The following is a 17,387-nucleotide window of genomic DNA, read 5'->3' on the forward strand; positions in this document are numbered from 1 at the left end:
TGGAGCTTAGCTTGGGCAACGCTTGCATGCCCAGAGGTATGGCTCCACGTGCCACCTGTGGCACACGTGCCATAGGTTTACCATCACGGGCATATGTTAAGAGTCAAGCCACCAGCCCGAGGCAACGAGAATCCTGCAAAACTGGCTGTTTTTCCCGAAAGGTATCTGTTGCAAAAAATCTATATTGTCCTAAATTAAATTATCTTAAGGTCAACACCCTCACCCAATAATTAATCCAATTATACATTCCCCACGCTCGTGCAAACATCGTGTCTCGCTGTACTTCAGGATAAGTGAGTCATCGGGAAAACGAGTGATTTATTCCAAGTAGAATCAATTGTGCAAACTTCACACGAGGGTTTCCCTCCTTAATATCCCTTCCACAGATAAATCCAGCAGTGTAGACAGCCCCCCCCCCCCAAAAAAATAGTCTCCAGTTTAATTCACAGACGGAACCTATTTTTAACATCCCCCAACCAGGGCAAGAATTCACTTCAGGGGGAAAGGCGGAAACCAATTAAGGAGAGCAGGAAGTCAAAGGACCATTCAGCATTTTGCGATGGAAACAGGTCCACATTCAAATAAAGAAGAAGAAAGCGGCGACGAAGAAGATGGCACAAGTTTGAAAAAGTGTGAACAAAAAGGCAGTCAAAACAGAAAATGGACACTGTTGGTCTTTAAACAAAGCGAATTCCTTGACGCACCAAAAGTGGCTCTTCCTGAACAGATCCCAAGGAAACGGCCCGTGGTTGGCCTTCTGGAAGGAAGCCAATCGCTTTCAAAGTACGGCAACGGGAATTCAAACTTTCCCTCCCATCCTTCCTTTCTCCATCCTTCCTTTCGTCTCCCACGGCCAGCAAAACATACCTCCGGGTATGCCAATCCCTTGTGCAACATTATCTCCGACTGTAAACTGAACATAATCCATGATTAGAGCGAGAAGCAACCTCCCGGCTTGCTTCCCGTTATCGTATCGCGTCCAAGTAACGCACTTCCGCGTACAAAGTGTTGAGGAGGATAGCCAGAAGGTGAGTCCCGTCATGTAGGCAATGGTGAGAGTCTTTGATGAACTGGGATGCTTGGAGGATCTGTCCTTGGTAGTCCGCGTATTGTTTGTTTGACGCCAGAGAGTCCAGAGCGTTGAGAGCCTAGAAGGACAGACACAAAACATGTCAAGTGGATGGATTAACAGGACAAGTTGTTACTGCTACGAGTTCTCTTGCGATACAGATTTCCAATTGACATTCATTCATTCATTCATTCATTCATTCATTCATTCATTCATTCATTCATTCATTTATTTATTTATTTATTTATTTATTTATTTCATGTATTTATATGCCGTCATTCTCCCAAAGGACTCAGGGCGGCGAACACAAGTTAAGAAACAAGTACAATAAAATCATAATTTAATCCAAATAATTAATTAGTAGTAAATAATAAAGCCCGGAATCAGTCTCAGCCTATTTGTTTGAAAAGCCAAGTCTTCAAGTCCCAACGGAAGGAGCGGAGATCAGGAGCCGTCCGGAGCTCAGTGGGTAATTCATTCCAGAGGGTGGGAGCACCCACAGAGAACGCCCTACCCCTGGGCACAGCAAGACGGCATTGGTTCACCGTCGGAACCCTGAGGAGAGCAGCCCTATGTGAGCGAACAGGACGGTGAGAGGCAGGCAGGAGAAGGTCCTGCAAATATCCCGGACCTAAGTCATGTAGGGCCTTATAGGTGAGGACTAGCACCTTGAAGCGGACCCGGAGAACCACTGGTAACCAGAGCAGCTCACGCAGGAGGGGTGTTATATGGGAGTAACGAGGGGCTCCCGTAACAACCCGTGCAGCTGCATTCTGGATCAGCTGGAGTCTCCGGGTGCATCTCAGGGGCAGGCCCATTTCCAATTGACATTCCCTCATTTGATTTTTTTTAGTTTTACTGTTTTTTAAATGTGGTTTTTAATATTCTGTAAGCCGCCTTGAGTCACCATGGGCGAGTAGGCGGCTATATAAATCTAATAAATAATAAATAATACCGTGTTTCCCCCAAAATAAGACCCTGTCTTACATTTTTTTTGAACCCTGAAATAAGCTCTTGGCCTCATTGCCATGCGCTCAAAAGCCCGATTGGGCTTATTATCAGGGGATGTCTTATTTTGGGGGAAACAGGGTAATAATAATTTCCAATTGACAATCCATCATTTCCAATTGACAAACCATCATTTCCAATTGACAAACCATCATTAGCTAACCAGAAAACCAAAATGCAGTATTGCAGGCTAACTCTGCCCACTGCCAAGAGTTCGATCCTGACCGGCTCAAGGTTGACTCAGCCTTCCATTCCTCCTGAGGTCGGTAAAAGGAGGACCCAGATGGTTGGGAGCAACGCAGGTAGGCCGCAATGGAGCCTAAAATTTATGTCGCTAAGCGAAACAGTGGTTAAGTGGATTTTGCCCCATTTCACGACTTTTCTTGCTCTAGTTGTTAAGTGAATCACGACGGTTCTTAAATTAGTAACACCGTGGCTAAGTGAATCTGGCATCCCCATTGAAGTGACAATGGCACTAAAAAAAATGGGACTTATGACTGTTTCTCACACTGACCACAACTCCACAAGTCATGTGATCAAAATTCAGGTACTTGGCCACCAGAATGTATTTATGATGGTTGCACCATTCCAAGGAAGAGATTCTCAGTCCTCCAAGTCATGGTTGTCCCAAAGGTGCTTTTTAAAGAGGCAACTGGACTTTCTGGTTTTTTCTTTTGAAGACGTTTTGCTTCTCATCTAAGAAGCTTCTTCCGCTCTGACTGGATGGTGGGGAATGGAAGGGTTTATCCTCCTTGCAGACAGCTGGTCATTTGCATTCTTTGCAACTGGCCTTCCCTGTTTATCCTTTGAAAGTGGATGAGAAGCAGGGGTGAAATGCTCCCGGTTCGGACCGGATCGCCCGATCCGGTAGCGATGGAGGCGGGTGGTTCGGAGAACCGGTAGCAAAAATCCCTGCCCCCCCCATGCCCAGCAATTATCAGAAGTTTTTTTTAAAAAAAGCATTTTTTCTACAACCTCTTTGGCCAAAAAAATGCATTTAAAAGTAAAAAAAAAAAAAGCCTCTGATGATCGCACGGCTCAGCTGGGATCGTCAGAGGCTTTTAAAAGCATTTTTTTACAACCTCTTTGGCCGAAGAGGTTATAGAAAAAATGTTTTTAAAAGGAAAAAAAAGCCTCTGCCGATCAGGCAAGTCGGCTGGGATCGTCAGAGGCTTTAAAAAAAAAAAAAAGAAAGCCTCTGCCAATCAGGCAAGTCGGCTGGGATCGTCAGAGGCTTTTAAAAGCATTTTTTTTACAACCTCTTCAGCCGAAGAGGCTGTAGAAAAAATGGTTTTAAAAGTAAAAAAAAAAAAAAGTTGGCCACGCCCACTCAGTCATATTACACCCCCCCCCACCAAGCCACGCCCACAGAACCGGTAGTAACAAATTTTACATTTCACCACTGATGGGAAGCGAAACGACTTCGAAGAAAAAACAAGAAAGTCCAGTCGCAAAGAATGCAAATGACCAGCTGTCTGCGAGGAGGATAAATCCTTCCATTCCCCACCATCCAGTCAGAGCGGAAGAAGCTTCCTGGATGAGAAGCGAAACCTCTTCAAAGAAAAGCCAGAAAGTTCAGTTGCATATTGAAAAAGCACCTTTGGGATAACCCTGACTTGGATGACTGAGAATCTCCTAGGTCAGGGGTCTGCAGCCTTAAAAACACTCAAAGAGCCCATTTGGACCCGTTTCACCACAGAAAAGAAAACACCGGGAGCCACAAAACCCTTCCCGGGCCTGACTATTTCTTGAGCGGCCACAAAAACTAGCATATGGAGTTGAATTAAACATTCTGTTTTCTTCTGAAACTTTTCTTTTCTTGGATTTATCCATGGTTGGCCTACCGGGAGGGTTGAAAAGCTCAATAATCGCGTGCTGGTGGGTGTCGCACATTGGCGGTTGTGATGCATATTTTGAGTGACAGGAAGCCGCAGCAGAGGGGTGAAAGAGCCACATGCGGCTCCAGAGCCACAGGTTGCTGATCCCCGTCCTAGGTGCTCATCCTTATCACTTTCTTACACACGTTGACACACTTTCGTACGGGTGTTTGCAAGTGTTGAGAGTTAAGAGCAACCCCTCCCTGAAAGCACCAAGAACTCAACGGACCTGTTGAGCTTTTGAAGACAATTGCAATTCCAGGCTAGATCTCAGCCGAATTTGATTCTCTACCGGAACCTGCACCAGCAGGAAAGTTGACATGCTCCGGGCAAGGACACGGAACCTGCCGAGAAAAAAAATCCAGAGAGGAGAGTTAAGAATTGGTGTAGGGTTTCCTGCTTGAGCGGGGGGTTGGACTAGATGACCTACAAGGTCCCTTCCAACTTTGTTAATCTGTTAATCTGTAAATTGAGTCACCGGGGGTAGGCTCTACACATGCTAATTCTCACACACGCAAATACCCACATTTTACTCACAATTTCCCCCCACTACCACCACCACTGTGTAATTAAACTCAACGTTGTAACTATACAGGTAGTCCTCGACTTACAACAGTTCAGTTAGGGACCGTTCCAGGTTTACAACGGCACGGAAAGAAGTGACTTAGGACCGTTTTCCACACTTACGACCGTGGCAGCGTCCCCGTGGTCACGTGATTCAAAGTCAGCCGCTTGGCAACTGACTCATATTTATGACGGGTTGCAGCGTCCCGGGGTTATGTGATCCCTTTTTGTGACCTTCTGATGCATGGGGAAGCCGGATTCGCTTAACGACCGTGGGAGTAACGCTAACAACGGCAGTGATTCCCTTAACAACTGTAAAAAGAAAGGTCGTAAAAGGAAGGCAAAATTCACTTGACAAAGGTTTCACTTAGCAACAAAAATGTGGGGCTCCATTGAGGTCGTAAGTCGAGGACTACCTGTATATGACTTGACATGAGGTCAATAAGTATCCTACTCAGCTAGGAAATCACAAAAGGGATTAAACGTGTGTTAGTTCTTCTGTGGAGGAAGGGAAATACAAATAGATACACACACACACACACACACACACAAATTCAGAGGACAACAGTTGAAGATCACACAACTTAAACTTGCCAGGGAAGTCTGATTTCCTTTAGCCTATGAAATTATCCTAGGTATTACTGTGTTTCCCCGAAATTAAGACCCTGTCTTTCTTTTTTTTTTTTTTTTACTTTGATTTATATGCCGCCCTTCTCCGGAGACTCAGGGCGGCTACAATGTGCTAAGCAATAGCCTTCATACTTTTGTATATTTATACAAACTCAGCTTATTGCCCCCACAAACTGGGTCCTCAATTTACCCACCTTAGAAAGAATGGAAGGCTGAGTCAACCTTGAGCCTGGTGAGATTCGAACTTACTTTAATTACAGACAGCTGGTGTTAAATTACAGTGCTTTAGTCTTCTTATATTTTTTTTAATCCCGAAATAAGCACTTGGCCTTATTTTCGGGGAGGTCTTATTATTTTGGGGCGCATGGAGCTAGATGTGGTTCCTCTTGCCATTTTACCTAATTTTCAGCTCTGCATTTAAATATTTTCGGGGAGGGTTTATTTTCGGAGGGGGGAGGCGCAGGTGCTCAAAAGCCCCGATTGGGCTTATTATCAGGGGATGTCTTATTTTCGGGAAAACAGGGTATCTGTATATCTGTCCAAATGTTCATCTGAGGCTCTCTACAATTGATCGCGGGAAAATTTATTAGTCCAATTTATATGTCGCCCTTTTCCGTAGACTCAGGGCGGTTTACAATGCATTATAGCAATAGCCTGCATACCTTTTTGTATATACCTGCTTATTAGGGCTTTCGGCCCCCCCAAGCAGTGTTGTTCTATACAAAGTTGGCTTATTGGCCCCACAATCCGGGTCCTCAATTTACCTACCTCGAAAGGATGGAAGGCTGAGTCAACCTTGAGCCTGGTGAGATTCGAACTTGCTGTCAACTTGCAAAGCTTTCAATTAATCAAGTGGAAGGGTTACCCCTTATCAGAGGCATCTTGGGTAAAGAGTCGAAACATCCAGGCCGATCGCCTTATTGCCAAATTTCATGCAGAAAATCCAAACAAGCCAGGTGGGGGGGTCACGTCCCTAAACTCTGCATCTGTACTCAAATTGTTTTGCTTTGCGCAGGTCGCCCTCGGGAAGTGAGGGGAGCCGAATGTCAACTTGCAAAGCTTTCAAGTTGCCATGAGCAGGAGGGAGGGAGAACTGATAGAGCTGATTGATTTCCCTAACTGAAGCTACATTCCATACATGCTTTCTTTCCGCAGTCAGAAGGAGGGTGTTGGATTTCACAGCCAGCCAAAGTGGTTAATTGGAGAATGTGTTTTATGACATGGCCAGAGAGGAGGGGAGAGACAGGATCATAGGGGAACGTAAATCTACGTGGGATTAGTTCTAACTGCATCCGAATATTGCCGAAATGGTGCTCCTAATAAATGACTGTATTTCTTTTGAAGTTCGGCTCATGGCTCATGAATTAATTAGGGCATCTTTCGGAAACTTCACACTTGCACTAATTGCAGGCAGCTGGCAGCTAAGTGCTAGCACTTAACAGCACTTTAGTCTGCTGCACCACCGAGGCTCTTATGGGCAGGTGGTGGATTTTAAACAGGATCAGATGGAAAATCCACTTCCGTTAATATAGTTTTGGCAAGCAAGGTTTTCGCCTAATGCCTTTTTAGTCAAATAGTTGAGGCAGAGACAAAGTCACTGGGTTTAATTGAGCCGGTGTCCCATGTCCACTGAGGGCAAGGACAAAATCAGTCATTGTGAGCGGTTTGTGTCACATGAGAAACCACAGCTATTTTTATCCCGAGCAAACTCAAGACTATTTTAATGCAAGATAGGTTCTCACAGTACTAGAAGTCAATTTTTTTTACTCGGTTCTGTGGGCGTGGCTTGGTGGGCGTGATGTGGCTTGGTGGGCATGTCAGGGGAAGGATACTGCAAAATCCCCATTCCCTCCCCACTCCAGTGGAAGGATACTGCAAAATCCCCGTTCCCTCCCCACTCCTGGGGGAAGGATACTGCAAAATCCCCGTTCCCTCCCCACTCCTGGGGGAAGGATACTGCAAAATCAGCGTTCCCTCCCCACTCCTGGGGGAAGGATACTGCAAAATCCCCATTCCCTCCACACTCCTGGGGGAAGGATACTGCAAAATCCCCATTCCCTCCCCACTCCTGGGGGAAGGATACTGCAAAATCCCCATTCCCTCCCCACTCCAGGGGAAGGATACTGCAAAATCCCCGTTCCCTCCCCACTCCTGGGAGAAGGATACTGCAAAATCCCCATTCCCTCCCCACTCCTGGGGGAAGGATACTGCAAAATCCCCATTCCCTCCCCACTCCTGGGGGAAGGATACTGCAAAATCCCCATTCCCTCCCCACTCCTGGGGGAAGGATACTGAAAAATCCCCATTCCCTCCCCACTCCAGGGGAAGGATACTGCAAAATCCCCATTCCCTCCCTACTCCAGGGGAAGGATACTGCAAAATCCCCATTCCCTCCCCACTCTGGGGCCAGCCAGAGGTGGTATTTGCTGGTTCTCCAAACTGTTCAAAATTTCCGCTACCGGTTCTCCAGAACCTTTCAGAACCTGCTGGATTTCACCCATGGATTCTCATATCGTAAGGCAAGATAGGCAGGTTAAGATTCCACCTTGTAAGCCAAAATACCACAGGGTACAGGTGAGGACTGAGACATGCAGGTAAATTCTCAGAGGCGTCCCGAAAGTGCTTTTTTCAAGAGGCAACTGGACTTTCTGGTTTTTTCTTTGAAGACATTTCGCTTCTCATCCAAGAAGCTTCTTCAGCTCTGACCGAATGGTGGGGAATGGAAGGATTGATCCTCCTTGCAGACAGCTGGTCATTTGCATCCTTTTTTAGAGAATCGTTGAGGCCACTTGGAGGTTTTGTCTGTATCCTCAGGGTCACCTGAGTGGAGCAAATGGGTGTGGAGCATTTTTGGAATAGCTGAAAGGACTGTGTTGTAGATTGGAGATAAATGATGGCATATCTCTCCCCCTCTGTTGAGAGAGGGCTGTTCAATTTTGACATAGATGGCCTCTTTGACCCCTCTTTCAAACCAGCAGTCCTCTCTGTCCAGAATATAAATCATCCCGTTTCCCTGAACAACCCACTCTCAACAGCCAGGGAGGGATAGCAATAGCAATAGCAATAGCCTTGGTAGTACAGTGGTCTAAAGCACCCTGTTATTAAGACCAGCTGCTTGCAATTACTGCAGGTTCGAATCTCGCCAAGGCTCAAGGTTGACTCAGCCTTCCATCCTTTCTAAGGTAGGTAAAATGAGGACCCAGTTGTGGGGGCAATAAGCTGACTTTGTATAAATATACAAAAGTATGAAGGCTATTGCTTAACACATTGTAAGCCACCCTGAGTCTCCGGAGAAGGGCGGCATATAAATCAAATTAAAAAAAAAAATAAATAGCAATAGCACTTAGACTTATATACCGCTTTACAGTGCTCTACAGCCCTCTCTAAGCGGTTTACAGAGTCAGCCTCCTGACCCCAATAATCTGAGTCCTCATTTTAATGACCTCGGAAGGACGGAAGGCTGAGTCAACTTTGAGCCTGGTGAGATTTGAACTGCCAAATTGCAGGCAGCCGGCAGTCAGCAGAAGTAGCCTGAAAGTACTGCACTCTTAACCACTGCGCCACCACAGCTCTTTCTTATTTATTTATTTGTTTGTTTGTTTGTTTGTTTGTTTGTTTATTTATTTATTTAATTTGTATACCGCCCTTCTCCAACAGGACTCAGGGCGGTGAACAGCCACGGTAAAAACACAACATATAAAATTTAAAAACAATTTAAAAAACATTAAATAATTTTGGCCATCAATTTAAAATAACCCAATTAAAACCAATTATAAATTTAAAACCGCAAGGATGGGGTCAAGCCATAATCATCATCTATCTCTTGTCTACAACGCAATCCGCTCAGCGGTTCCAAGGAGGCTCCACGCCCATTTGCACCACTCAGGCGACCCTGAGGACACAGACAAAACCTCCAAGGGGCCTCAACGACTCTCTAAAAAAGGATGCAAATGACCAGCTGTCTGCAAGGAGGATCAATCCTTCCATTTCCCCACCATCCGGTCAGAGCTGAAGAAGCTTCTTAGATGAGAAGCGAAACGTCTTCAAAAGAAAAACAACAAGAAAGTCCAGTTGGGAAAAAAGCACCTTTGTGGGGACAATCATGACCTGGTTGACTGAAGAATCTCCATAGACAGTCTCCGAGGCAGTTTCACACAACCGGGAAGGGCCACCTTTTGGTTCTTCATGTTTTTACCCGGGGTGGGCTGCTGGGAGTTCGTAGGGGTTCGGGAGAACCTCTAGCTAAGGTTCTGTGCAGTTCGGAGAACCCCCAAATCCCACTCCTGGCTGGCCCCACCCACCCCTCCCCTCCCCCTCCCAGGAGTCCCCACGCAGCCCGTTTTGGATGCAGGTGAGTGCAGGGTGCGCGCGGAGACTCGGGGAGAGCGAAAAATGGGCCTACCGGAAGTTTGGGAAAGCCGGAACCACCTTCCGGAGGGCCTCCGAAGCCTGGGGAGGCTGTTTTAGCCCTCCCCAGGCACCAGAGGAAAGCCTCCAGAGCCCGGGAAGGGCAAAAAAAACTAGGCCACACCCACCATGGCCACGCCCACCCAGCAACTGGGCAGAGAACCCCTTGCTAAAATTTTTGAAGCCCACCCGTTTTTACCTGTTTGATAAAGGAGACCTCCTGCCCAGCCCAATAGCGCCGAGGAGTCCAGAGGTGAGCCTCTCTTCGGCCAGCAGACTCTGCCGGCCTTGCAGAGCTGTCAAGACCCGGATGACCGATTCCATCAAGATGGGATCTTCCTGTTCGGTTTGGAGCAGGCAGAGCTGCAGGATTTTGTGCCACCAAAGGAACAGCTTAGCTTCATCCTTGGCAGAGCTGGGCAGGGAAGCAACCCAGAAAGACACGGTCCAGTTAGAAACAACCACCAGCTCTCCGGTATCAGCTGAACGGCCTGGGGACGCCGCTTGAAAGAATCCAATTGCAAAATCCGGGGAATGGGTTGGCTAGAAGCGTAATTATTTCGCAACCTTCCTTTTGGAAGGGACAAAGCAGTTAAAGGCATCCGTCTATGAACCAGTTTTAGCCCTGCTTAGGCCTGAAAGCCAGCTGAGTGACTTTCGGCCAATCACTGAGAGAATTGGAGTACTGGTCCCGCCTTAGGCATGAAAGCCGACTGGGTGATTTTACATCATGCACCAGGAGACGGTGAGTTCTAGTTCACCCTTAGGCATGAAAGCCAGCTGGGTGACTTTCAGCTAATCACTGAGAGAATTGGAGTACTGGTCCTGCTTTAGGCATGAAAGCCAACTGGGTGAGTTTAGGCCCTGCACCAGGAGACTGTGAGTTCTAGTCTTGCCTTAGGCATGGAAGCCAGCTGGGTGACTTTCAGCTAATCACTGAGAGAATTGGAGTACTGGTCCCGCCTTAGGCATGAAAGCCGACTGGGTGATTTTACATCATGCACCAGGAGACGGTGAGTTCTAGTTCACCCTTAGGCATGAAAGCCAGCTGGGTGACTTTCAGCTAATCACTGAGAGAATTGGAGTACTGGTCCTGCTTTAGGCATGAAAGCCAACTGGGTGAGTTTAGGCCCTGCACCAGGAGACAGTGAGTTCTAGTCTTGCCTTAGGCATGGAAGCCAGCTGGGTGACTTTCAGCTAATCACTGAGAGAATTGGAGTACTGGTCCCGCCTTAGGCATGAAAGCCAACTGGGTGAGTTTAGATCAAGCACCAGGAGACTGTGAGTTCTAGTCTTGCCTTAGGCCTGAAAGCCAGCTGGGTGACTTTCAGCTAATCACTGAGAGAATTGGAGTACTGCCTTAGGCATGTAAGCCAACTGGGTGAGTTTAGGCCCAGCACCAGGAGACTGTGAGTTCTAGTCTTGCCTTAGGCATGGAAGCCAGCTGGGTGACTTTGGGCCAGTCACCCTCTCTCTCTCCGCCCAACCCACCTCACAGGATTGTTGTTATAGGGAAAGTAGAATGAGGAGGGACTATTAAATATGTTTGCCACCTTGGGTTTTTTTATAAAAATAATAAAAGGTGGGATGCTAAATAAATACAGGTAGTCCTTGACATACGACCAGAATTGAGGCCAAAATGTATGTTGCTAAGTGAAACACTTAACCGAGTTTTGCCCCATTTTAAAACCTTTCTTCCCACCGTTGTTAAGTGAATCAGTGCAGTCGCTAAGTTAGCAACATGGTTGTTAAGGGAATCTGGCTTCCCCCTTGACTTTGCTTGTCAAGCGTCCGAACTTTTGATCACGTCACCGCAGGGATGCTGCGATGGTCGTAACTGTGAAAAACGGTCATAAGTCACTTTTTTCAGTGCCGTTGTAACTTTGAACGGTCACTAAACGAACTGTTGGAGCTGTAAGTCAAGGACTACCTGTTTGTTTCCCACCTTGGGGTTTTTTTTTTATAATAAGAAAGGTGGGATGTTTCAAGGCTGCAGGATTGCCATTGCCTATTGCCGCCTCCGCACGCCCCATTTTCGGCCTTTGCTGTTTGCTGCAAGGAGGCAAAATTGCTGGGAGGCACAGGCAGATTTTTTTTCCCTTGGGCTAATCAGGCTGTGCTGAAACTGGAACTGAAACAGGCTGTTTGCTGCAAGGAGGCAAATTGCTGGGAGGCAGAGGTGGATTTTTTTTTCTCGTTTTCCTCCCCCAAAAAGGTAGGTGTGTCTTATAGTCCGGAGAATCTTATATTCAGAAAAATACGGATAAGTCCTATACGGATCTACCTGGGATACACCTGTTCCAACCACTTGCTTAGAGTTAAGAGCACTCCCATTTCGTTGGTTAGTGTCCGCTCAGCGTTCAGCTGCTGCAGGGTGTAAACATACAGGGTTAGGTAGCCGCCCAACGAAAGGGACTCTTGGAGGAAGTCTTCGGCTGCGAGTTCTGGAACCTGCAAGGAGGCCACGATTGGTCCCCAGCCCAAATCTTGGTTGAGAGGAGGGTCTTCATCCCAAAAAAAGAAAAGGGGGGGGGAGGGGAGAGGGAAGATGGTGTGGAGGGAGAGAAGAGGAGGAAAAAAGAAAAGTTGTTAGACTAACTCATCTAGGCAATGATTAATAGCATAGCAATCAATCAATCAATCAAAATAGAGCTGGAAGGGACCTAGTCCAACCCCCTGCTCAAGCAGGAGACCCTATACCCGTGATGGCGAACCTATGGCATGCATGCCGCAGGCGGCACGCAGAGCCATGTCTCCTGGCACGCCAGCTCAGCTCTGGCGCGCATGCGTCGCAGTCTCTGGAGGCCGGGGACAGCAAAAAAGTCACTTCCTGTCCAACCAGAAGTTGTGAAACGGGCTGTTTCAGGCCTCCCGGGGGAGCTCTGAGGGAGTGGGGAAGGCTGTTTTCGCCCTCCCCAGATGCTTAGAGAGGATCTGGAGCCAGGTGAGAAAGAAAAACGGGCCTACCGGGCCATCGCGTGCTAGGGGAGGGAGGGGGGGTCGCATGCGTGGGGTGGGGCGCATAGAATTATGGGTGTGGGTACGCATGCACACGAACCTCCCCCGCCCCCCCTTCCTGGCACGCGATGGCAAAAAGGTTAGCCATCACTGCCCTATACCAATGATGGCTAACTTTTTCCGGACTGAGTGCCCAAAGCGAACCCCAAAATGCAATGCGTAGACGACCCCCCCCACATGCCCCGCCCCCGTGCATACGCACAGCTTCCCTCACATGCGGCCCACCCCTTGTGCATGCATGACCCGACAACCAGCTGGCTGGCGGGAGGCACGCGTGCATGCGCAGCAGAGCTGAACTGGGGCGACGGCTTGCGTGCCCACAGAAAGGGTGCTGCGTGCCACCTGTGGCATGCATGCCATAGGTTCGCCATCATGGCTCTATACCATTTCAGACCAATGGCTGCCCAGTCTTCTTAAAAATCTCCAGTGATGGAGCACCCACAACTTCTGGAGGCAAGCTGTTCCAGTGGTTAATTATTCTCACTATTAGGAAGTTTCTCCTTAATTCCAGGTTGCTTGTTTCTTCAACAGAATGAATGAGTGAGTGAGTGAGTGAGCGAGCTGGAAAGGACCTTAAAGGCAGGGGTGGGTTCTAAATTTTTTTACTACCGGTTCTGTGGGCGTGGCTTATTTTGTGGGCGTGGCTTGATGGTCATGTGACAATTCTATAGGATTTAGCAGAGTTACTGGTCTACCAGGCTTTTAACTGCTAGCAGAGCTGTACCAGTCTACCCATTTGTTTTTGGAGCGTTCCGGTCCACCCATTTGTTTTTGGAGGCACCGGTCTACTCATTTGTTTTTGGAGGCACCAGTCTACTCATCTGTTTTTGGAGGCACCGGTATACTCATTTGTTTTTGGAGGCATTGGTCTACTCATTTGTTTTTGGAGGCATTGGTCTACTCATTTGTTTTTGGAGGCATTGGTCTACTCATTTGTTTTTGGAGGCATTGGTCTACCCATTTGTTTTTGGAGGCATTGGTCTACTCATTTGTTTTTGGAGGCACCGGTCTACCCATTTGTTTTTGGAGGCATTGGTCTACCCATTTGTTTTTGGAGGCACCGGTCTACCCATTTGTTTTTGGAGGCATTGGTCTACTCATTTGTTTTTGGAGGCATTGGTCTACCCATTTGTTTTTGGAGGCATTGGTCTACCCATTTGTTTTTGGAGGCAGCGGTCTACCCACTTGTTTTTGGAGGCAGCGGTCTACCCATTTGTTTTTGGAGGCACCGGTCTACCCATTTGTTTTTGGAGGCACCGATCTACCCATTTGTTTTTGGAGGCATTGGTCTACCCATTTGTTTTTGGAGGCACCGATCTACCCATTTGTTTTTGGAGGCACCGATCTACCCATTTGTTTTTGGAGGCATTGGTCTACTCATTTGTTTTTGGAGGCACCGGTCTACCCATTTGTTTTTGGAGGCACCGATCTACCCATTTGTTTTTGGAGGCATTGGTCTACCCATTTGTTTTTGGAGGCACCGATCTACCCATTTGTTTTTGGAAGCACTGGTCTACCCATTTGTTTTTGGAGGCATTGGTCTACTCATTTGTTTTTGGAGGCACCGGTCTACCCATTTGTTTTTGGAGGCATTGGTCTACTCATTTGTTTTTGGAGGCATTGGTCTACTCATTTGTTTTTGGAGGCACCGATCTACCCATTTGTTTTTGGAGGCACCGATCTACCCATTTGTTTTTGGAGGCATTGGTCTACCCATTTGTTTTTGGAGGCATTGGTCTACTCATTTGTTTTTGGAGGCACCGGTCTACCCATTTGTTTTTGGAGGCATTGGTCTACCCATTTGTTTTTGGAGGCACCGGTCTACCCATTTGTTTTTGGAGGCATTGGTCTACTCATTTGTTTTTGGAGGCATTGGTCTACCCATTTGTTTTGGAGGCACCGGTCTACCCATTTGTTTTTGGAGGCATTGGTCTACCCATTTGTTTTTGGAGGCACTGGTCTACCCATTTGTTTTTGGAGGCACCGGTCTACCCATTTGTTTTTAGAGGCATTGGTCTACTCATTTGTTTTTGGAGGCATTGGTCTACTCATTTGTTTTTGGAGGCATTGGTCTACTCATTTGTTTTTGGAAGTATTGGTCTACCCATTTGTTTTTGGAGGCATTGGTCTACTCATTTGTTTTTGGAGGCATTGGTCTACCCATTTGTTTTTGGAGGCACCGGTCTACCCATTTGTTTTTGGAGGCATTGGTCTACTCATTTGTTTTTGGAGGCACTGGTCTACCCATTTGTTTTGCAAGCACACTGGTCTACCACCACACTGCCTTTTAACACCGATCAGCTGTAGGGCGGCCCTTTGAAGCCCTGCAGCAAGAGTTTAAACAGTTTTTTTTGTTCTAGCCAATCAGCTGGGACTCGGGAGGCAGCGAATAGATTGGGGGCGGGGCCAAATAAAAGGTAAGAATAATGTGGGGGGCGGGAGGGCCCAGCTCCCGAACAAAGAGAACTGGTTCGGTGACGTCATATCATTACCGCTACCGGCTCGGCCGAACCGGGCCGAACCGGGAGGAACCCACCACTGCTTAAAGATCTTCTACTCCAGCCCCTGCTCAAGCAGGAAAACCTATATTTCAGATAAGTGACTGTCTAGACCAGTGATTCCCAACGTGGGGCCCACACCCCACAGGGCGACAATTTGATTTTTAATGGGGAGAATTGGAACCTTGTTTAAACCACGTTAATGGCCTTTTAGGCTTCCTCCTGTGAGTAGAAGTTCACTTTTTGAATAGTAAGAATTATATGTCACGGGAGGGTGGGACGACTAGGGATTAAGGCCTGGAGATGATTGGCCCCTCCCATAAGTCTTAAAAGAGGAGCAAAGGCACGTGGGCCTTTTCAGGAAGCAACGTTTGTTCATTCTGTGCAGTTTAAAGCCTGAAGCTCTGTTGGATTCTGGACTCCATGTGGCTTTGCCGATTAGGTCTTGGGCAGCATATCAAGGGAGATAAAGGTGGGTGATTTATCAGCCTTATCCTGAAGGACTCTTTACAACTATTTGGGACTCATGAACAGACTTCACAGCTGTTGCAATAAAAGAAGCTTTTGGGACTACTCGTGTGTTTGACTGACTCAGGAAGCCTAGGTCAGAACAGTTCCATAAAGGGGGAAAAAAAGACATGAGAGCCAACTCGGAAGTGTTGCCGGGAATGAAGCCACGTCTCACCTTCGTTAAAGTAGGCAGTGACACAGGCCTCCATCGTCATGGCCATGTGTTGGACGGAGGCCAAACTCTGACAAGAGGCTCTTAAGAGGGGCATCACCCCTAAGCCACGCATTGTGCCGTCAACCCAGCGGCACAGGCAAACCAGGAGGGATTCTGCCGAGGCGGCACTGGCGTTGTTGATCACCATCAGGGCTTCGGCAAAGAGGCTGGTTAAGGACACATGGCGAACCTGGACATCGGCGTCTGCAAAGCAAAGTTGAAAAACAAAGTTGATTATTTATACCTTTTTCTTTAACCTACATAAGTATTTAATAGACAGTGTATTGTGTCTGGGTCATTTTACAAATTATTATTATTTCCTCTATTATTCATTAAACATGTAACTCAGTCAACTGGGCATTTAAAAATGTGTCACAGATACTACTGACTGGTGCTAATCAGTGGTGAAATCTAAAATTTGTTACTACTGGTTCTGTGGCTTGGTGGGGGGGATGTAATGTGACTAGGTGGGCGTGGCCATTTTTTTTTTTTTTTTACTTTTAAAACCATTTTTTCTACAACCTCTTCAGCTGAAGAGGTTGTAGAAAAATTGCTTTCAAAAGGCTCTGACGATCCCAGCTGAGTTGCCTGATCGGCAGAGGCTTTTTTCTTTTAAATGCCTCTGACGATCAAGCAACTCAGCTGGGATCGTCAGAGGCATTTAAAAGAAAAAAAGGGTTTTTTTCTTTTAAAAGCCTCTGATGATCCCAGTTGAGCCACGCGATCATCAGAGGCTTTTTTTTTAACTTTTAAAAGCATTTTTTCGGCCGAAGAGGTTATAGAAAAAATGCTTTTAAAAGTAAAAAAAAAAAAAAAGCCTCTGATGATTGTGCGGCTCAGCTGGGCATGGGGGGGGCAGGGATTTTTGCTACCGGTTCTCCAAACCACCCGTCTCCATCGCTACTGGATCGGGTGATCCGGTCCGAACCGGGAGCATTTCACCCCTGGTGCTAATGGCTGATATGGGTTGCTGCCAGCGTCCTAGGTAGTATTATTATTATTATTATATATGAAGCATACAGTTTATTGATATTGCTGTACCAGGAGATGCCAGAGTCGGAAAAAAACAACGGAAAAAAATCACGAAATATCGCGACCTGGCCGTCAAAACTACGCGATTATGGATGAAACATGTTCACAGTGATACCCATTGTCATCGGGGCACTTGGTACAATGTCCAAGAATTTTGCAAAACACATCAAGAAATTGCAGCTTCCTGTAATAACACCAGAACAGCAAAAAACTACGCTACTTGGAACATTGTACCTCTTAAGGTACTTGGTTGATACCTAGGACGCTGGCAGCAACCCGTATCAACCATTAGCACCAGTCAATGGTATTTCTGATGCATTTTTGAATGTTCAGTTGACTGAGTTTCATGTTTAATGAATAATAATAATAATGATGATAATAATATTCTTTACTTGTATATAATAATACTCTTCCAACTTTTAATTTCTATTTTTATTATCTAACCATTGGTAAAACAGATCCCAAGTTATATTCTGTGACTCCTTTATCTTTAATGTTAACCTAGCCATTTCTGCCCACTCTAATATTCTTTTTAATTATATTTTCATACAAAGGAGTTT

The 17,387-nt window shown here is 46.7% G+C and overlaps 1 protein-coding gene across 2 annotated transcripts in view; it reads right to left on the reverse strand.

The window, feature by feature from the left end:
• Positions 1-301: 301 nt before the first annotated feature.
• The window catches only part of EPG5 (ectopic P-granules 5 autophagy tethering factor), a 122,947-nt gene continuing 105,861 nt past the window's right edge, over positions 302-17,387 (reverse strand). For both annotated transcript variants that reach the window (XR_015732036.1, XM_060690777.2), the window contains exons 40-44: positions 15,757-15,999; positions 11,840-12,059; positions 9,755-9,970; positions 4,184-4,298; positions 302-1,148 (exon numbers count right to left, since the gene is read on the reverse strand). Coding sequence is in view for 1 of the 2 variants with exons in the window: in XM_060690777.2 (XP_060546760.2) it covers positions 966-1,148; positions 4,184-4,298; positions 9,755-9,970; positions 11,840-12,059; positions 15,757-15,999 (977 nt within the window). In the remaining variant the exon portion in view is untranslated. The remainder of the gene's footprint in view (positions 1,149-4,183; positions 4,299-9,754; positions 9,971-11,839; positions 12,060-15,756; positions 16,000-17,387) is intronic.

This window comes from Pantherophis guttatus, chromosome 2, assembly GCF_059756535.1.
Source record: "Pantherophis guttatus breed Tessera chromosome 2, ASM5975653v1, whole genome shotgun sequence".
In the NCBI taxonomy this organism is placed as follows: domain Eukaryota; kingdom Metazoa; phylum Chordata; class Lepidosauria; order Squamata; family Colubridae; genus Pantherophis; species Pantherophis guttatus.